The 21,984-nt window shown below is 45.9% G+C and overlaps 1 protein-coding gene across 1 annotated transcript in view; it reads right to left on the minus strand.

Moving 5' to 3' along the window:
• The window catches only part of cngb3.1 (cyclic nucleotide gated channel subunit beta 3, tandem duplicate 1), a 209,128-nt gene that overhangs the window by 20,404 nt on the left and 166,740 nt on the right, over positions 1 to 21,984 (minus strand). Inside the window, exon 14 of the mRNA XM_072468598.1 lies at positions 13,097 to 13,215. Coding sequence (XP_072324699.1) covers positions 13,097 to 13,215 — 119 coding nt within the window. The remainder of the gene's footprint in view (positions 1 to 13,096; positions 13,216 to 21,984) is intronic.

The raw sequence follows: 21,984 nt of genomic DNA on the forward strand, positions 1-21,984 counted from the left end.
GCTTTCGCTCCTATCCAGAATCATCTTTGCAATCCTTTCCTCTACATCTCTGGAACTTTTTGAAGGCCTATAGAAAACCCCTAACAGGGTGACCTCTCCTTTCCTGTTTCTAACCTCAGCCCATGCTACCTCAGTAGACGAGTCCTCATCAAACATCCTTTCTGCCACCGTAATACTGAACTTGACTAACAATGCCACCCCTCCCCCTCTTTTACCGCCTTCCCTGAGCTTACTGAAATATCTAAACCCCGGCACCTGCAACAACCATTCTTGTCCCTGCTCTATCCATGTCTCCGAAGTGGCCACAACATCGAAGTCCCAGGTACCAACCCATGCCGCAAGTTCACCCACCTTATTCCGGATGCTCCTGGCATTGAAGAAGACATACTTTAAACCACCTTCCTGCCTGCTGGTACACTCCTGCAACTTTGAAACCTTACTCATGACCACACTACTCTCAACCTCCTGTATACTGGAGCTACAATTCAGGTTCCCAAGCCCATTCCATTTATGAGGGAGACAAGCAATCCCGAGCTTTACTTTGAACAATATTTTAAAAAGTGAAAAATACCTCAAGATTTACTATCCTCTTATCCAGTGGCAGTTCATAGCGGATTACCTTCACTAGCTTTTGAGCAGGGCATGAGTTATATCCAGACCTGGCTATGGATCTATTACTGAAGCTGAAAATCTGTTTGGCTCATATATTGTGCCACTGGAATCCTGCCAGCAGCTGGAAATCCCTTGTTTGAATTGCCACCAGTGGCTAAGTTACATTTTAGCTTTATGAACATGTTTAAAAATGATAATGATTATAGACTGCAAGGCTGAAATTTTGATGCAACTGACTTCTTCTCAAATGTTGTTATAATAAGATTGTAATGGAGCTAAGACCTCATTATATAGTTTTGATATATAGTCATATCATTACAGCCACTTCCTAAAATTAAAAAAAATCTGGACAAAGACTTTAAAGTGACTGAAGCCAGGTCTAGCTGTGACTTTCGAACAAAAAGAAACTTTCCTGCAGTATCAAAGAAGGTGACTCTTTGTTATCCCTGAAGATATGATAATGACATAAAAGGAAGTTATTTAAAGACCTAAGCCAGGCATTATTATATGGCAGGTGGTAATTCCTGGGTTGCCAAATCACAAAGGGATGGTTGGACAAACTATCACATTGATTTACAATATGTATTTTATTTGAAAAGGTATGTGTGTTGAAGTCAGGAGCAAGAATTTTGAACCAAATTTAGGACATTTTAAATATTAAATTTAAACGGTTCTTAAAAAAAAGAAAACTTAAACACACAAGATTATATTTACACAGGTAGTAATAGTTCTTCAAATTTTTCTCAGAAGTTTTCTGTTTAGTTAAACTCAAATCTAAAACCCCCTTTTAGGCAACAGTCCTTATAGATTTTCTCTATAAAAATTCCAGAAACATCCACTGTTGCTACTGGGAGGTATTTCACAGGCTTCTCCCTCTCTCACTCAAGACTGGAAAAACCAAGACTTGTATCAAAACCTTGCTGACACAGCACTTGTTTTCTCTGAGGGTGGCTGCTGGCTGCGTTCTTCCCTGGTCTGCTTCAGTACACATGTTCTTCAGAATTTCAGCTTTAACCACCCATACCTGGGCCTAAATCTAAATTTTTCACAGTGCTAAAATTCAACCCCCATTCACGATTTGTTCCTTATCCTCTTTGTCAAAAGTTTTCTAAGGTGTGAATCCTAAATATTCACCCTTTGGTGGGCAGCCCATGTGATTCTTAATGGATTACCTTACCACAGCCATCAGAAAGAGGAGGTGGAGATTTAACCATTGTTCCAGTGAGATTCCCATGGCCCTGCAGTCCCAGTTGGGCATGCAGTTTCGGGGAATTTCCTATATCTTACCGAAGATGAACATGTTTTCTCACCAGTAATAAACAAATGCCTCTGACCTAGGATATGAACATATGATTTAGGAGCCAAGGTAGGCTGCATGGCCCCTCCAACCTCTACGCCCTTTAATAAGACGATGGCTGATTTGTTTGTGGCCTCAACTCTACTGTCCAGTCTATTCCCTGTACTCTTTGACTTCTTTGTCAATCTCGGACCTATGTAACTCAGTCTTAAAAATATCAATGACCCAGCCTTCACTGCTCTCTGGAGAAGAGAATTGCACATATTAAAGCCCCTCTGAAATAAAACAAAATATCCTCCCGTCCGTCTTAAATGGGAGACTCTTTTTAAACTCTACCCTTTAGTTGTAGTTCTGGGGAACCAATGAGAGAACAGGCCATCCTAGACTGGGCATTGTGTAATGAGAAAGGAATAATTGGCAATCAAGTTGTGCTAATCCCTTGGGGATGAGTGACCATAGTATGATAGAATTCTTCATCAAATTGGAGAGTAATGTAGTTGAATCTGAGATTAGGGTCCTGAATCTAAATAAAGGAAACTACGATGGTATGAGATATGAGTTGGCTATGATGGATTGGAAGACGTGACTCAAAGGGATGATGGTGGATGAGCAATGACAAACATTCAAAGAGCACATGGGTGAACTGCAACAATTGTTTATTTCTGTCTGGTGCACAAATAAACACGAAAGGTGGCCAAACCATGTCTTATAAGGGAAATTAGAGGCAGCATTACATCCGAGGAAGAGGCATAGAAATTGGCCAGAAAAAACAGCAGGCATGAGGATTGGGAGCAGTTTAGAATTCTGGCAAGGAGGACAGAGGGATTGAGTAAGGAGGGAAAGATAGAGTGAGAGTAAGCTTGCGGCGAATAGAGAAACTGACTGTAAAAGTTTCTATAGGTATGTGAAGATAAAAAGATTGGTAACGGCAAATACAGTGTTAAATTGTACGTCAGCATCCAAAGATATGCAGGTTAGGTGTGGTTATGGGATAGGGTGGGGGAGTGGACCTTGGTAGGGTGACCTTTCAGAGAGTCAGTGCAGACTTGATGGGCTGAATTGCCTCCTTCTGCATTGTAGGGTTTCTATGAAATAGGGGAATGTATAAAGTGGAACAAAGAAATGGCTGATCAACTAAATACATACTTTGGTTTGTCTTCACAAAGGAGGACACAAATAATGTACCAAAAATGTTCAGTGGGAGGGAGGAACTGAAGGAAATCAGTATTAGTAGGGCAATGGTATTGGGGAAATTGATAGGATTGAAGGCTGATAAATCCCCAGGGCCTGATAATCTACATCCCGGAGTATTTAAGGAAGTGACCCTAGAAAAAGTGGGTGCATTGCCAGTCATCTTCCAAGGTTCAATAGATTCTGGTACAGTTCCTATGGATTGGAAGGTAATAATAATAATAATCTTTATTATTGTCAGAAGTAGGCTTACATTAACACTGCAATGAAGTTACTGTGAAAATTCCCTAGTCGCCACACTCCGGCGCCTGTTCGGGTACACCGAGCTCCGCAAAGCCATCCGGAATGCCAAGAGAGAATATCAAACCAAGCTAGAGTCACAGACAGACTCTCGGCAGTTGTGGCAAGGACTAAACAACATAACGGGCTACAAAGCGAAGCCGAACAGTATCTCCGCCAGCAGCGCACCGCTCCCCGATGAACTCAATGCTCGGTTCGAGCAGGTAACCAACAATCCGCTGGCGAGTGCCCCAGCAGCCCATAATTCACCCATACCCACCATCACAGCTTCCGAAGTCAGATTGGCCTTCCTGAAAGTGAACCCTCGGAAGGTGACGGGCCCAGACGGGATCCCTGGTCGTGCACTCAGAGCCTGCGCGGACTAGCTGGCAGAGGTATTCACGGACATCTTTAACCTGTCCCTACTCCACTCTGAGGTCCCCACCTGCTTCAAGAAGACCACCATCATACCAGTACCAAAGAAGAACCAGGCAACATGCCTCAATGACTACCGACCAGTGGCCCTGACTTCAATCGTAATGAAGTGCTTCGAGAGGTTGATCATGAAGTGCATCACCTCATACTCCCAGAACGCCTTGATCCACTGCAATTCGCATACTGCTGCAACCGGTCCACATCAGACACCATTTCCCTGGCCCTACACTCATCCCTAGAGCATCTCGAAAACAAGGACTCCTACATTAGACTCCTATTTATTGACTACAGCTCCGCCTTCAACACCATAATCCCAGCCAAGCTCATATCAAAGCTCCAAAACCTAGGACTTGGCTCCCCACTCTGCAACTGGATCCTCGATTTTCTGACCAACAGACCACAATCAGTAAGAATGAACAACAACACCTCCTCCAACAATAGTCCTCAACACTGGCGCCCCGCAAGGCTGCGTACTTAGCCCCCTACTCTACTCCCTGTACACACACGACTGCGTGGCAAAACTTGGTTCCAACTCCATCTACAAGTTTGCTGACGATACGACCATAGTGGGCCGGATCTCGAATAACGTGAGCCTAAATATAGGAGGGAGATAGAGAACCTAGTGGAGTGGTGTAGCGACAACAATCTCTCCCTCAATGCCAGCAAAACTAAAGAGCTGGTCATTGACTTCAGGAAGCAGAGTGCCTGTCACACCCCTGTCAGCATCAACGGGGCCGAGGTGGAGATGGTTAGCAGTTTCAAATTCCTAGGGGTGCACATCTCCAAAAATCTGTTCTCGTCCACCCATGTCGACGCTACCACCAAGAAAGCACAACAGCGCCTATACTTCCTCAGGAAACTAAGGAAATTCGGCATGTCCACATTGACTCTTACCAATGTTTACAGATGCACCATAGAAAGCATCCTATCAGGCTGCATCACAGCCTGGTATGGCAACTGCTCGGCCCAGGACCGCAAGAAACATCAGAGAGTCGTGAACACCGCCCAGTCCATCACACGAACCTGCCTCCCATCCATTGACTCCATCTACACCTCCCGCTGCCTGGGGAAAGCGGGCAGTATAATCAAAGATCCCTCCCGCCCGGCTTACTCACTCTTCCAACTTCTTCCATCAGGCAGGAGATACAGGAGTCTGAGAACACGCACAAACAGACTCAAAAACAGCTTCTTCCCCACTGTTACCAGACTCCTAAATGACCCTCTAATGGACTGACTTCATTAACACTACACCCTGTATGCTTCATCCAATGCCAGTGCTTATGTAGTTACATTGTATATGTTGTGTTGCCCTATTCTGTATTTTCTTTTATTCCCTTTCTTCTCATGTACTTAATGATCTGTTGAGCTGCTCGCAGGAAAATACTTTTCACTGTACCTCGGTACACGTGACAATAAACAAATCCAATCCAATCCAGAGGGAGAATTCAGAATGTCCAAATTACCTAACAGCACATCTTTTAGGACATGTGGGAGGAACCTGCAGCACCCGGAGAAAACCCACATGGACAAGGGGATAACTTGCAGACTCCGCACAGACAGTGACCCAAGCTGGGAATCGAACCTCGGACCCTGGCGTTGTGAAGCAACAGTGCTACCGTGCCGCCCCTAGCTGATGTTAGCTAATGTAACCCCACTATTTAAAAAGGGAGGTAGAGAGAAAAGAGTGAACTAAAAACCAGTCAGCCTGATGTCGATAGTGGGGAAAATACTACGGTCAGTTATAAAAGACTTAACAGCAGAGCACTTCGAAAACAGTTGCAGTATCGGACAGATTTACGAAAGGGAAGTCATGCTTGACAAATCTACGGGAATTCTTTGAGGATGTAATTAATAGAGTTGATGAGAGGGAGCCAGCGGAAGTGGTGCATTTGGACTTCCAGAAGGCTTTTTCAAAGTTCCCACATAAGAGGTTAGCGCGTAAAATTAAAGAACATGGGATTGGGGGTGGTGTATTGAGATGGATAGAAAATTAGTTGGCAGAGAGGAAACAAAGAACAGGAATAAACAGATCTTTTTCCAAATGGCAGGCAGTGATTAGTGGGGTACCGCAGGGATCAGTTCTCGGACCCCAGCTATTCACAATGGATATCAATGATTTAGATGAGGGAACTAATTGTAATATCCCCAAACCTGCAGATGACACAAAGTTGAGTGGGAGGTGAGCTGTGAGGAGGACGCAGTGATGTTTAGGACAACTTCAGTGAGTGGGCAAATGTTTGTCAGGTTCAGTATAATGTGGATTAATATGAGGTGTTCCCCTTTGGTAGCAAAATCAGGCAGGCAGATTATCATCTGAATGGCTATAGATTTGGAGAGGATAATTTGCAATGACACCTGGTGTTCTTGGATATCAATCGCTGAAAGTAAGCAGCAGATAGTGAAGAAGCCAAATGGTACATTGGCATTCATTGTGAGAGGATTTGAATACAGGAGCAAGGATGTCTTGCTGCAATTATAAAGGCCCTGGGTGAGACCACACCTGGAATATTGTGTGCTGTTTTGGTTTCTGAGGAAGAATGTTCTTGCCATGAAGGGAGTACAGTGAACGTTTACCTGACTGACTCTTGGGGTGGCTGGACTGACGTATGAGTAGAGATTGGGTCGATTCGGATTATATTCTGTGGAGTTTAGATGAATGAAGGGGAATTCATAGAAACCTGTAAAATTCTAACAGGACTAGACAGGATAGATGCAGGATGGATGTACCTGATGGTGTGGGATTCCAGAACCAGGGGTCAAAGTTTGAGGATACGGGGTAGACCCTTTAGGACTGAGATGAGGAAACATCCCATCGCCCAGAGAGTGGTGAGCTGTGGAATTCTCTACCACAGAAAGCAGATGAGCCAAGTATGTTTTCAAGAAGGAGTTATATATAGCTCTTGGGGCTAAAAGAATCAAAGGATATGAGAGAAAGCGGTAACAGGTTACTGAGTTGGATGATCAGCTACGATCATAATGAATGGCAGAGCAGGTTTGAAGGGCTGAATAGTCTGCTCTTCCTTCTATTTTCTATGTTTCTATGTTAGACTCTTCCATAAAGGGGATCACCCTCTCAGTGTCCACCCTGTCAAGTCCCCTAGGACCTTATATGATTCATTAAGATCACCTCTCATTCTTCTAAACGCCAATGGATGCAGGCCTAACCTATCCAAACATTCCCCATTACATAACCCCTTCATCCCAGGAAACAGCTGTGAACTTTCTCTGAACTGCTTCTGATGCAATTATGTAAAGCAAGGGAGATATTAGGCAATTGGGTCCAGAAATGAGACCCCAACACAGTAGATAATTTAGGGGGTAATTGGACTGAGGGAAAAAAACCTGCTAGCAGAGTCAGAGGGATAAGCTTACACCTGGCCAAGTTATGTTGTCCCATTGAGACTTAAACCGTTAATGGGAATACACAGGATGGTCCAGTTCAGCAAGGGTGATTCACTCCAAATCCATTGTCTTTTGGGACACTCCTGTCTGACCAGCAATAGCCCTTTACAGAGTCTCATGGCCTCTATGCCCGTCAATGGGAGGTTAGTTGCATATCAATAGCATGACTCTTTTGTTTAAACAGGAGTGGGAAATCAAGCAGCCAAGATAACGCTGGTGGGTTTGAGTCTGGGCACCTCAGGAGAGAGAGCCTTTGTTTGAGGGGCTGAGCGGATCTCAGAGAGAGAAGGAGTATTATTTTGAACAGTTACAGGGGAGAAGGCTTTGGAAATCGACCAAGGAGGTCATGAAAGTTGCCACCGCAGCAGGCTTTGGAAAAAGGGTTCAGAACAAATGTCCCTACCAGGAGAGAAATTGCGACATAAATCCAAGTATTGCCTTTGTCTGCCTGTGAAAGTGGCATGAGAGCTGCAGTTCTGTTACAGTGTTGTTTAATACGAATTAACGTGTTAAGTTTAAGAAACTGCATGACATCTGTTAATGTTCGGGGTGAAGTTTAAATATATTTTAAAATCTTTTAATAAAGTTTGTTTATAAAATAATGAAGCCATATTTCTTATACTATCACTCCTGGAACAAATCGATCTTTCCACACCATCTTAAAACTTTAAAAAGTTATGGCTCTTGTTCAGCCTCTTAGCCAATGGTGAGAGCTGACCAGCTGTCCTTAATAATTAGACAGGTGCAATTATACCAATTTGTAACTAGGGAGACCAAAATTGTACATAGTACTCCAGATGTGGTCTCACCACCATGCTAAACAACTGTAATAAGACATCCCTAATTTTATACTCCATTCCCCTTGCAATAAACAATAACAGTCCATTTGCCTTCTTAATCGCTTGCTAAACTTGCATAACAATTTTTTGTCAATAATTTACCAGGACACCCAAATCCCAATGCACAGCAGTGTTATCCAATCTTTCTCAATTTAAATAGTGTGAAACGGTAGCACAGTAGTTAGCCTGTTGGTTCACAGTGCCAGGGCCCCGGGTTCGATTCCCGGCTTGGGTCACTGTCTGTGTGAAGTCTGCATGTTCTCCCCGTATCTGCATGGGTTTCCTCCGGGTGCTCCGGTTTCCTCCCACAAGTCCCAAAAGACGTGCTTGTTAAGTGATTTGGACATTCTGAATTCTCCCTCAGTGTACCTAAACAGGCACCTGAGTGTGGCGACTAGGGGCTTTTCACAGTAACTTCATTGCAGAGATAATGTAAGCCTACTTGTGATACTAATAAAGATTATCGTAATACATTTGTATTCTACCTGCCAAAGTGAACAGGTTCACATTTTCCTACATTATATTCCATCTGACAATGTTTGTCCACTCACAACCTACTCAAATCCTATTCAGGCTCCTTATGATCTTTTCACAACTTACTCTCTGATCTATCTTTGAGTCATCAACAAATTTAGCAACCATACGTTTGGTCCCTTCATCCAGGTCATTTATATAAACTGTAAATGGTTGAGCCCACAGCACTGACCTCTGTGACACTCCACTCGTTACAGCTTGTCAACCTGAAAATGACCCATTTATCCATTGTCTCTGCTTCTTGTTTGCTAATCAACCTTCTATCCATGCTCATACTCCCAAGAGATGTTGTGCCTCCTGTAGCTGGAACCAGAATGGCTGCAGCACAGGAGAGCCCACACATTTATACACCACCTACTGGGCGGAACCAGCAGGCAGGGATTTACCCTTGTACCTCTAATATACGGGCAGTGCCGTAATACATGTAATATACTACTGGTGGTGACTACCGCAGGGTATGAATTGAACATGGGGAAAAGCAAGATGTTCGTGATCCAGGCGCGACAGTAGGAGAAGAGACTGGGAGAGCTGCCATTTAAAATGGTAGGAAGGAGCTTTCGATATTTGGGAATACAGTGGCTCGGGAATGGGAAGCACTGCACAAGTTAAACCTATCTCGGCTTGTAGAACAAATGAAAGAGGATTTTAAGAGATAGGACATGGTCCAGCTATCACTGGCGGGGAGGGTACAGACCTTGAAAATGACGGTTCTCCCCAGATTTCTGTTTGTCTTTCAGTGCCTCCCCATCTTCATCCTAAGGGCCTTTTTTAAACGGGCGAATAAGGTTATCTTGGGCTTTGTGTGGGCGGGTAAAACACCGCGAGTGGAGAAAGTGTTTCTGGAGTGCAGTCGGGGGAGGGTGGGTTGGGGCTGCCGAACCTTTGTAATTATTACTGGGCGGCAAATATAGCCATGATTAAGAAGTGGGTAGTGGGGGGGGGGGGGGGGGATCGGTCGGTGTGGGAGCAGATGGAGGAGGCGTCATGTAAAGACACAAGTTCGGGAGCACTGATAACGGCACCTCTGCCGTTCTCACTGGCCCGATACTCCTCCGCAAGTCAGTGGTGGTGCCGGTCTTGAGAATCTGGGGGCAATGGAGGAGATATAAGAGAGTGGAGGGAGCATCGATTTGGACCCCAATTTATAATAACCATCGGTTTGTACCGGGTAGGCTGGATGGTGGGTTCCGGAGATGGCAAAGGGCAGGCATTAGGAGGATATGGGATCTATTTATAGATGGGAGGTTCCCAGCTTGAAAGCCGGACGATACATTTGAATTGCCAGCAGGGAATTGGTTTAGGTATCTGCAGGGACGAGACTTTTTGAGAAGGCAGGTTCCGACCTACTCGCTGCTGCCGCCACGGGGTATACGGGACAGAGTAGTCTCCAGGACATGGGTGGGAGAGGGGAAGGTATCAGACATCTACCAAGAACTTATGGAATCGGAGGAAACTCCGGTGGGGGAGCTAAAGGGCAAGTGGGAAGGCGAGCTGGGGGGAGAGATAGAGGCGGGTCTGTGGCTGGATGCCCTAAGCAGATTAACACATCCTCATCATGTGCCAGGCTTAGCCTGATACAATTCAAGGTAGACCACCAGGCACACACGATGGTGGCTCGGAATAGCAAGTTTTTCGGGGTCGAGGGCAGGCGGTGTGCGCGGGACGTCCAGCAAATCATGTCCACATGTTTTGGGCATGCCCGGAGCTCAGAGGGTTTTGGCAGGGTTTCGCTAAGGTGATGTCCACGGTACTGAAGACACAGGTGGTGCCGAGTCCGGAGGTGGCGATCTTTGGAGTGTCGAATGTGCCGGGGTGAAAGAGGCCGACGTCTTGGCCTTTGCCGAGTAGCCCGGAGACAGATCTTGTTAATGTGGAGGGACTCAAAGCCCCCGAGTGCAGAGACCTGGGTTAGTGACGTGGCTGGGTTTCTTAGTCTCGAGAAAATAAAGTTCGCCTTAAGAGAGTCAATGGTAGGGTTCACCCGGAGGTGGCAGCTGTTTGTCGACTTTCTCGGGGAAAATTAAAATGTCAGCGGAAGCTGAATTCCCCAGAAAAGTGGGGTGGGGTGGGGGGAGGGCCAGACTGTTATTTTATTGTTGGGTGGGCTGAAGATTGTGATGGGGGTGGAAATGTTTATTGTGCCATGTTTATGTCGCTGTTATTATTATTATTATAAAAATAATAATTATTAGATAAGTCCCCGGGACCTGATGGGATTTATCTTAGGATTCTATGGGAGGCCAGGGAAGAGATTGCTGGACCTTTGGCTTTGATTTTTATGTCATCAGTGGCTACAGGAATAGTGCCAGAGGACTGGAGGATAGCAAATGTGGTCCCTTTGTTCAAAAAGGGGAGCAGAGACAACCCCGGCAACTATAGACCGGTGAGCCTCACGTCTGTAGTGGGTAAAGTCTTGGAGGGGATTATAAGGGACAAGATTTATAATCATCTAGATAGGAATAATATGATCAGGGATAGTCAGCATGGCTTTGTGAAGGGTAGGTCATGCCTCACAAACCTTATTGAGTTCTTTGAGAAGGTGACTGAACAGGTAGACGAGGGTAGAGCAGTTGATGTGGTGTATATGGATTTCAGCAAAGCGTTTGATAAGGTTCCCCACGGTAGGCTATTGCAAAAAATACGGAGGCTGGGGATTGAGGGTGATTTAGAGATGTGGATCAGAAATTGGCTAGCTGAAAGAAGACAGAGGGTGGTGGTTGATGGGAAATGTTCAGAATGGAGTACAGTCACAAGTGGAGTACCACAAGGATCTGTTCTGGGGCCGTTGCTGTTTGTCATTTTTATCAATGACCTAGAGGAAGGCGCAGAAGGGTGGGTGAGTAAATTTGCAGACGATACTAAAGTCGGTGGTGTTGTCGATAGTGTGGAAGGATGTAGCAGGTTACAGAGGGATATAGATAAGCTGCAGAGCTGGGCTGAGAGGTGGCAAATGGAGTTTAATGTGGAGAAGTGTGAGGTGATTCACTTTGGAAGGAATAACAGGAATGCGGAATATTTGGCTAATGGTAAAGTTCTTGAAAGTGTGGATGAGCAGAGGGATCTAGGTGTCCATGTACATAGATCCCTGAAAGTTGCCACCCAGGTTGATAGGGTTGTGAAGAAGGCCTATGGAGTGTTGGCCTTTATTGGTAGAGGGATTGAGTTCCGGAGTCGGGAGGTCATGTTGCAGCTGTACAGAACTCTGGTACGGCCGCATTTGGAGTATTGCGTACAGTTCTGGTCACCGCATTATAGGAAGGACGTGGAGGCTTTGGAGCGGGTGCAGAGGAGATTTACCAGGATGTTGCCTGGTATGGAGGGAAAATCTTATGAGGAAAGGCTGATGGACTTGAGGTTGTTTTCGTTGGAGAGAAGAAGGTTAAGAGGAGACTTAATAGAGGCATACAAAATGATCAGGGGGTTGGATCGGGTGGACAGTGAGAGCCTTCTCCCGCGGATGGAAATGGCTGGCACGAGGGGACATAACTTTAAACTGAGGGGTAATAGATATAGGACAGAGGTCAGAGGTAGGTTCTTTACGCAAAGAGTAGTGAGGCCGTGGAATGCCCTACCTGCTACAGTAGTGAACTCGCCAACATTGAGGGCATTTAAAAGTTTATTGGATAAACATATGGATGATAATGGCATAGTGTAGGTTAGATGGCTTTTGTTTCGGTGCAACATCGTGGGCCGAAGGGCCTGTACTGCGCTGTATTGTTCTATGTTCTATGTTCTAATTGTAAATACCCTAATAAAAAATATTTTAAAAAATGATTTCCCTTTCATGAAATAATGTTGACTCTGACTGATTGCATTGAAATTTTCGAAGTGCCCTGTTACCCTCCTCCCCTTTCATGTACTATGCGCATGCTGGTGCCTAGAAATGTTCATTGGATTGGTCCACGATTATGCTTAGCAAAGTACAGCAGTGGTTTGCAGTTTCCTTTTACAGTATGGCTGACCAGGAAACACGCCTGTTCTTGCCACCTGCCATCAGATATATCGGAAGGATTTATAGGCTGATGATCAACCTATTTTAGTCACATTATCAATGGACCTTGCATAAAGTGGGACTTGAACCCAGAGCTTCTGGCCCGGAGATAGGAATGCTATTATTGTGCCTGCTCTGTTGAAGCTTCCTGAATAATAGATTCCAGAATTTTCCCTCTCACTTATGTAAGGCTAACTGGCCTGTCGTTTCTTGCTTCCTGTCTGCCTCCTTTCTTGAATACAGCAGTTACATTTGCTCTGTGATTGATATTGGCCATTGTGAAGGATACAACCACCGGATCATTCTGTTTCCCTTCAAAATTGTCCCAAAAGTCTTCCCAGAAATCTTACATCAATATGTTCAAATGGCATTGTTTTCCTATTATATAATCTTCAAATACATTTCAAATAACTCCTCATAACCTTTTGGGTATAATTGTTTTGATATTATTACAAATATGTATATATTATACATTTATTAGTACTAATTAATTCCATTCCTAAACCACAACATTACCTGATTTCTCCAAATACTGATCCACACTTCAAGGTAACCAGGACCTTTTTGCCATCAGCTCCATCAAGCACTTGAACCTGTCCTGCCTTGATGATGTACATTTCCTTGCCTATATCTCCCTGAAATATAAAACGTGAGTTTAAGGTTCATTTAATATTGTCACAATTAGTGTCTCATGCTCTCATATCAAAGTCCTGAAATTGGTTGGGTCAGCCTTGGCAAAAAGTTCTCTGAGTCAAAGGTTTGTGGATTGAAACTTGATTTCAGATCCTGAGCACATAACCCTGGCTGACAGTGCAGTGTGGTATTGAGAAAAAGTTACATTGTCAGGGGTACTGCAGCCCTAAATGCTTGTACAGATCCTGTGGAACATACTTGAAGAAGACCTGGGTATTACAATCTCATTATCTTAATTGGTTATTTAACTTATTGCTGTTTTGGGGACATTGCTATTGTTATAAACCCCACTGATATTCAATGCAAGAGCATTACAAATCCTAGAAGGGAAACTTGGAATGCCGTTTTTTTAAAATTAAAATATTTTTATTCTCCATTTTCACATTTTCTTCAGAATTTACACCCCACCAACAAACAGTAAACGGTAATGAATACAATGTCAATCCCCTTATCAACAACAACGATCCCATCCTCCCCCCCCTCCCCCCAAACAATGACCCGTCTGACAATATAAGCATCAAATAAAACAAAACCTCCCAAGGTGGGAGAAAAAAAAAGGAAAAAAGGAATCAGGAATCGCCCATGCTCACCATTGACATATATAGTCCACTCTCCAAACCCCCCTCCCCCGCCAATATTCAATGCCATCCAATCCCCGAAAGAGTACCGTGAATGACACCCATGAATTGTAGACCCCCCCTCCCTGACTCCTCCCCTCCACTTCCTCTTGTAAACTCCTCCCCCCAACCTCGGTTCCTTCCCCCAACTTTTCATCCCGGCTAGACTCACCGAAACCTGTTCTGCAAGGCTCCGATGGCCGCCCCCACCTCACTCCCGTTCACTGGCCGGCTGAAACCGGTCAGCATGGAGGCCCCAGCCCGGGTCTCCTTCCCCCTTGCCGGTCCCAGGAAATCCAAGAAATCCCCTTCAGCACACAACCCCCCCATACACACCCAAGCCCCAAAGAACCATCATTGCAAATGAAAGTCCCATCTCTTCCCTTGTCCAAATATATACAACGTCGACTCATTTAGTACATACACAAACACGCAGTGAAAAAATAAAGTTACATGAGGCTCCACCGGTACACGACCATTTCTCAATTCTGCCACAGTCCTCTGTCTTCGCAAACTCCTCCGCTGCTTCCGCCGTCCCAAAATAAAGGTCCTTGGATTTGTAGGTCACCCTCAACTTAGCTGGATATACTATGCCGTACTGCACCTTGCTGTTGTACAGTGCCTTCTTCACCCAGCTGAAGACAGCCCACCTCCTCGCCAGCTCCACCGTAAAGTCCTGGTATATACGTATACTAGTTCCAGCCCACTGCACCTCCCGCTTCTGCTTTGCCCAGCACAGGACTTTCTCCTTCACGCTATACCTACGGAAACACAGAGTTACTACTTTTGTCGGCTCACTCGCCTTTGGTATAGGCCTCCAAGACCGATGAGCCCGATCCAGTTCATATCGGGAGGGATTATCCCCCTCCCCCAATAGCTTCGCCAACATTGTGGCAAAATACTCCGTCGGCCTCGGGCCTTCCACCCCTTAGGGCAGACCCATAATCCTCAGATTCTGTCGCCTGGATCTGTTTTCCATGTCTTCCATTTTGGCTCGCAGACCCTTGTTGGTCTCTATCACCCTCCGCAACCCGTTCCCCATCGAGGTAAGTTGATCACTGTGCTGCGATAATGCCTCTTCCACGTCCTTCAGTGTCTCACCTTGCTCCCGCACCTCTGCCACTACGCTTGATATTGCCGCCCTCACCGGGGCAATCGCCTCCTCCACCAGCACTTTCAATACCGCCCCCATCTCCTTCTTCATCGCTTCCATGTGTTTTGTGAACTGTTTTTCAAGTTCCACAGCCATCACCGTGGTCATTTCTTCTGCTGTGAGCAATGCAGCCTCCCCTGCTGCCCCAGCCTCCGCTTTCCTTATAGTTCCTGCACTGGACTTCCGTTAACCCCCTTTTGAATGGCCGTTTTTCTCCCAAACTTGGACATTTCTCCTCCCTGTGCCTTCTTACAACCTTTACAGCCTCCATTGCCCCCAGGACCCGCCGTTAAACCTCCGAAATTCCTATTCCCGAGCGGGAGCCCTCCAGTGTGCGGCTGCCTCCCGCCCGCTGTCACCGGAAGTCGGAATGCCGGTTCTTAACAGTTTATTTTTGTGATTTGGGAAAAATGTGCATAAAGAGATAAAGCCCATTGAGGAAATGGGTCTCGTTGTGAACATTCAATTAGCAAAATTCATCTTTAAAATACAAGAAAAACAACAATAAAGAACAACATTTACAATTAACTACAATAATGGTTACCTAGACAGTGTAGTTGCATTACCACCCCCACCGATCTAATCTACCTACTTTCCAAAACTCAGAGAATAAAGAATACACCTCCCCAAAATAACATTCCATAGGTTTTAATACTGTGAACCAGATCCAGCAAATAATTACCACACTGGTCCTGTAGCTTTCTTTTGGGGACCCTTTCTAGTTTAGAGCAAAACGTCTGGAGTCAAACACAGACTTCTTCTGCTTATTGCACGACGGCCTGATTCTCTCTGAGAGAAAGAAAACTGGGTGTGGCGATGACCTAGGACACTAGACCGCTAGACTCCACATTGCTGAACAAAGCATCGGTTTCACCCTGCTACTAGTCTAATCTGCATCTCAAAAGCCCTCAATGCAGCCAAATGCCTAGCAGTTTGTTTTTTTTACTCAATTCTTTACTTTTCATTTCATTTCACACATTGGCTGCCAAGTTTGTGTATAAGAATGGGCAACATGATGGCACAGTGGTTAGCACTGCTGTCTCAGAGTGACAGGAACCTGGGTTTGATTCCAGCCTTGGACGGCTGTTTGTGTGGAGTTTGCACTTCTTCCCCATGTCTGTGTGGGTTTCCTCTGGATGCTCCTGTTTCCTCCCACAGTGCAAAGATGTGCAAGTTAGGTGGATTGGTCATGCCTAAATCTAAAGACGTGCAGATTAGCTGGGGTTGTGGGGTTCCGGGGAGTGGATGAGGGAATTGGGCTTAGGTAAAGTACTCTTTCAGAGGGGTGGTGTAGACCCGATGGGCTGAATGGCCTCCTTCTGCACTGTAGGAACCCTATGGTTCCTTCGCAGCAGCGATTAGTTGACCATGAAGCATGTTCATGCATCTTGATGAAGTGAAAGTTGCCATATTATTGCAAGTATATAATTTCTCTAACTCCATCAAGTAACCTCATTAGCCAATAAAATGTTTCTAAATACATAAAAAGTGCAGAGAAATAAAGCATTTAATTCCACAGTAATGTCACCGAGTATAAAGAGAAGCACAATGAGCTTTCTGCATATAGTAATAGTTTGTGCTCTATACAATATAAACGTAAAGCGAGGAAGATTTACCATGTCATCCAGCTTTGGAATATTTGGTTTATGCAAGGTTGCTTTCGTTAGGACTTCAATACAACATTAATATGCAAATTAAGCCTCAAGGCTGCATCTGAATAATAGAATTAACTCCCAGCTGTGGGTCATTCAACCTCGATATGGAACTGTTACAAAGCCATTAACATGTAGTCCAGGCAGTTTATGGGCTAATAGACAATTTAAGGCTGTGGTTTGTGGTTGAGGACAGAAAGCTGGATTTTGCTGATTGTGCGGAGAATCCAATGGCAGGGGCATATCAGGATTGGACAGATACACAGATGGGTTTTGGGACCTCCTTGCCAATTATGCCACGCAGAGCCCATCAATGGCCAGCAGATGGGCAAGCCGGCAAATCGTGGGTGGCAGGCAGGCACTATTTTTATGGGGAGTCTGCTGCCTGGTGGCAGGCTGCAGTCACAGAGCCCATTATAATGCTGAACAAGGGAGATTACAGAGAGGTGGCGGCAGTGCCAGGGAGGATTGTGCCAAGACTTAGTAACATCTCCCTGGACGTGCTCCCGCAGACAGCAAGGGAAGACTCAGGTTTCCAACTGATAGGAGGAGGAGGCCACCAAACCTCACGTAGAAAGGATAATTAGGATAAAATGGAAATGCTAGAAAAACTCAGCTCGTCTGGCAGCATCTATGGAGAGAGAAACAGAGATAATGTGAGTGATCTACCGAAATTGCAGCAGGGTCCCGTGTCGAGTGTGATTAGCCAGGTATTTCCTGGCACTCACTGTGCCAAGAAAGACCACGCTATCTACCGTACTTTGTTGCAATCCGGGGCCTCAGCAGAGAATGCCCGCCAAGGCTGCGCTTAGACCCGTCAGAACTCCTCAGTGCAAGAGGAGATCGGGATGACATTTCGAAATGGCGTCCAGATCACTCAACCCCCGACACGAACACCCCCCCCCCCCCAAGCCCCAACTCACTTATAAGGGGAGGGGGGGTGGTCTCTTCTTTGGGAGAGCCTTGGTTATGGGTCATTTGCATCCTGCCACTAGTATGGGCTGCGAACCTTGATACTGCTGCCGTGGGCGGGGGAGGGGGGGGGGAAGGACTGGAGCAGTGGGAGATCTCATTTTTTTGACAACGCTGGATTCTCTGCCCGATCACAGATCTCTCTGCCGCCGTTGGGAGGCGGAGAATCAAGCCCATTGTGTGGAACCAATAGAGATTTACTAAAGTGATGGTAGATTCTATTATTTCTTTGATCATGTGTGAGATTCTAATTAAGCGAAGATGCCAGGGATTGTTTCGTGGATTAGCTGTTTCACTTAAATCATGTCTCTCCGGAAGATACAGTAATGGGCATCTAGTGCAGTGGACATTTCAGAGGCTCCATAACATCAGTCAGATGCTCTCATGTTGGTGGGCATTCAGAACATTGAGCACAGATACACAGGAGGAGGTAATAGAGGCAATGAGAGGTGTGGCTATATTCCCCCACAGGAGTGAAGAAAGGTGCAGTTTCATGCAAATTGCAAAACTCAAGTGTCAAATGTATGAAAATCTGTCAGAGTTTCAGAGGCTTTACACCCCCACATGAAAATGATGAAGGGGTCCATCCATGCCACAAGTGGTGTCATGTCTCTGCCATGTAGGTGCATGGCTTCTTCTATCAAAATAATTGTGACCCTCATTGAGAGACCCAAAGCACCATGTGGATGCAGAGAGTTTGCACAAGGCCTCATGAGGTCTATTGAATGATGGGTGGAAGAGATCGGCCACCCATTGGCCTGCAGTAGTGTGCCCTCACAAGATGTGGATGCAACGAGATGGACACTGTGTAAAGGTAAGCACCTCATGAGTGTGAATTTTGACAGAGGCCTTGTTGGGATGTCATCAAGATTATAAGGGCAGTTCATGAGAAGACAAGAAGAATGCCTCAAGGTGAGGACTTCATGTTTTGGTGGATTGTTGCACTGGAATTCATGAGAAATGTGTGCAGATTAGAGATAGAGTCACAAGGCTAGCTACAACGCATGTCACTGTCCAGTGACCGGGGAACTATATCTTCTCTGCCTGTGTTGAGGTTGCACGTAGGTGTCAGTAGTCTTGTCTTCAGTTGATACCCCTTAGCTCCAGTGTCTTTTCTTGAAGACATTTGGGTCGTTTGAACAGCTGAGACAATTTGGACTGTCAAAGGATGAAGGAGACGTAGCAGCTTCTCAGAAAACTTGCACAAACAGCAAGATCCTACAATGGTGGTCATAGATTACTTGAATATTCATGAGAGAAGCTGTCCCCATTCACAAAGGTTTTGCTGCAGCTTTATAACACCCTGGTCAGACCACACTTGGAACACTGTGTCCAGCTCTGGTTGCCTCATTATAGGAAGGATGTGGATGCTTTGGAGAGGGTGAAGAGGATATTTACCAGGATGCTGCCTGGACTGGAAGGCATGTTTTATGAAGAAAGGTTGAGGGAGCTAGGGCTTTTCTCACTGGACCGAAGAAGGAAAAGAGGTGACTTGATAGAGGTGTACAAGGTGATGAGAAGCATGGATAGAGTGGAGAGCCAGAGACTTTTCCCCAGGGTGGAAATGGCTGTCACGAGGGGATATAATTTGAATGTGATTGGAGGAAGGTATAGGGGAGATGTCAGAGGTAGGTTCTTTACACAGAGAGTGGTGGGTGCGTGGAATGCACTGCCAGCAGAGGTGGTGGAGTCTGAGTCATTAGGGACATTTAAGCGACTCTTGGACAGGCACATGGACAGCAGTAAATTGAAGGGGTGTAGGTTCGGTTGATCTTAGATTAGGATAAATGGTCGGCACAACATTGTGAGCCGAAGGGTATGTACTGTTCTATGTTCTATGTTCTACCTGGTTGCTCTGAAAGAGCGTCAATCGCCAGATGTGTACAGTTGATTACCCCATACCCCTGGGGAAATAAAGCTATGACCTTACAGCTTACCACCCTTTCATCCCGATTGTACTGATTGGTGGCAAACCTGATTGCTATAACCCTTAAGTGCCATATGGAGTAGGAACAATTGACTTTCCCATGAACCTTGAAGAATATGAGCTTCCCCGTTAAGGGTTGGGGGCCCTCCAAACAATGTCTAGTTGTAAGGTATATAAAGCCGGCCAGTTAGGCACTGGCAAGACAGAGCCAGCTGGGATTTATCGTGTGTTGTATATAATAGTTATTGTAAATAAACTAAGTTTCTTTGAACTAATCGGTGTGGGTTCCTTTGTGACCTTATAAAACTGGCGACATGGGTGAAACTGGATAGTTATCAAAGCTGCTACACCACCGGATAAGCCACCTCCCAGACCCTGGTGGATAAAGGTTGGAATTCTTTCTTCATTATGCTTCTGTTCGGTCGGTTTGACGCCAGCTTGGAGGACTGAAATCAGTATGTGGAGTGAATGCACTACTTTTTCAGAGCAAATAATATCATGAGAATGATTGCCAGATAGTCATCTTGCTGACTGCCTTGGCGTCCATACGTTCAGAGTGATACGAAGCCTTACCTAGCCGGCAGCGCCTGATACGCAAACCTTCGACCAACTAGTCACTCTAGTAAGGCATCACTGTAACCCAACTCCATCTGTTATTGTACAGATGCATCGTTTTAATACCGCGGAGAGGACCCTAGGTGAGTCCGTCACCGAATATTTGTCCACGTTGCGCAAGATTGTCAAGTTTTGCAAATATGGCATTGCCCTGAAGGAAATGCTGCGAGACAGTCTAATATGCAGCATTATCAATGCAGCCATACAAAGAAATATTGGCCGAACCTTCCCAGAATCTACAACAAGCCATACAAATTTTGCTGTCCCTGGAAAGCACAGAGTAAGGGGAGCAGGAAATACAAGGCATGGAATTAAACGCCTTGGGGTGCACCCCTCCCGGCGCGGGACCACTCCCCAGACTGCTACCCAGTCCTGGACTGAGTACCATAAAGGCCCAACCCGTTGGCGAAGGTGGAGTTGGCCCAACAGGAAACTTTCCCAGAAGCCTCTGTGGGCGAGCCGGGTCGTTGCGGGGCATGTCGTCGCTGGCCCAGGTAAGAACGCAGACCGCAGCCCAACCAGAGATCCAGGCGCCCGGTAGAGGTAGGCATCTGCCTAGAGCCTGCACTTTCTACCTGGATGAGCCTGAAGAAGGTGGCTGCATGCAGTTAAATTGCATGGCGGCGCCTTGGGTGGCCCTCATAAGCATTGCAGTGCAAGTGAATGGGCATTTACTGGACCTGGGTCTGGCGGTTTCCAATGTGGAGCAGGGTACGTTCGGTTGCACTAAACAGGGAATACAGAATTTGGACCTAACTGATACCAAGGCTCGGTTGGCTCACACTGGTGAGCCATAGGATATTGCAGGTACCACCATGACTCCGGTGGTTTATGTCGCCAATCGGCACGCCTCCCGCTTACTGTGGTCTGGGGACAAGGCCCTGGTTTGTTGGGCCGTGGTTGGTTGGCCATTTATAGTTAAATTGGCAGCGCATTCTCCAAATAGGGTCCGGGGCTTAAGCAAAGTGTTGGGCAAATACCCCAAAGGTATTCAACCCGGCCTGGGAAAGAAAAAAGGAGCCGTAGCTGGCATTCCTGTCGACTCGGGAGCTTAACCTCAGTATTTCCAGGCACTCCCAGTCCCCTAATAATAATTTTTATTGTCACAAGTAGGCTTCCATTAACACTGCAATGAAGTTAATGTAAAAAGCCCCTTGTCGCCACATTCCGGCAGAGAATTCAGAAATTCACCGAACAGCACATCTTTCGGGACTTGTGTGGTGAAACCGGAGCATCCAGAGGAAACCCACGCAGACACAGGGAGAACGTGCAGGCTCCACACAGACAGTGATCGAAGCCAGGAATCGAACCTGGGACCCTGGAGCCATGAAGCAGCAATGCTAACCACTGTGCCACGATGCCACCCAATATTATACGTTGTTGGAAAAAGTAGAAACTGGAGACACTGGGTATTATCAGGACTGTATTTTTCACAGACTGGATAGCCCTAGTGATGGCGGTATTAAAGCCAGACAAGATGGTTTGGTTGTGCGGGGACTATAAGCTCATCATGAAAATGGCTTCAAGGTTGGATTGCTGCACCATGCTCTGCACTGAAGATCTTTATGCAAAGTTGGTGGATAGACGTTTGTTCACTAAGCTCGACATGAACCACATTTGTTTACAGCTTGAATTGCATGTGGCCTCCCAGAAATAAGTTACAATAAATACACACAGAGGACTGCCTTTCGGGGTGTCCTTTGCCTGTGCTTTATTTCAATGAGTAATTGAGAACACCCCCAGGGGGTTGCCACATGTGACGGTTTATTTAGATG

This window comes from Scyliorhinus torazame, chromosome 11 (genome assembly GCF_047496885.1).
Source record: "Scyliorhinus torazame isolate Kashiwa2021f chromosome 11, sScyTor2.1, whole genome shotgun sequence".
Taxonomy (NCBI): domain Eukaryota; kingdom Metazoa; phylum Chordata; class Chondrichthyes; order Carcharhiniformes; family Scyliorhinidae; genus Scyliorhinus; species Scyliorhinus torazame.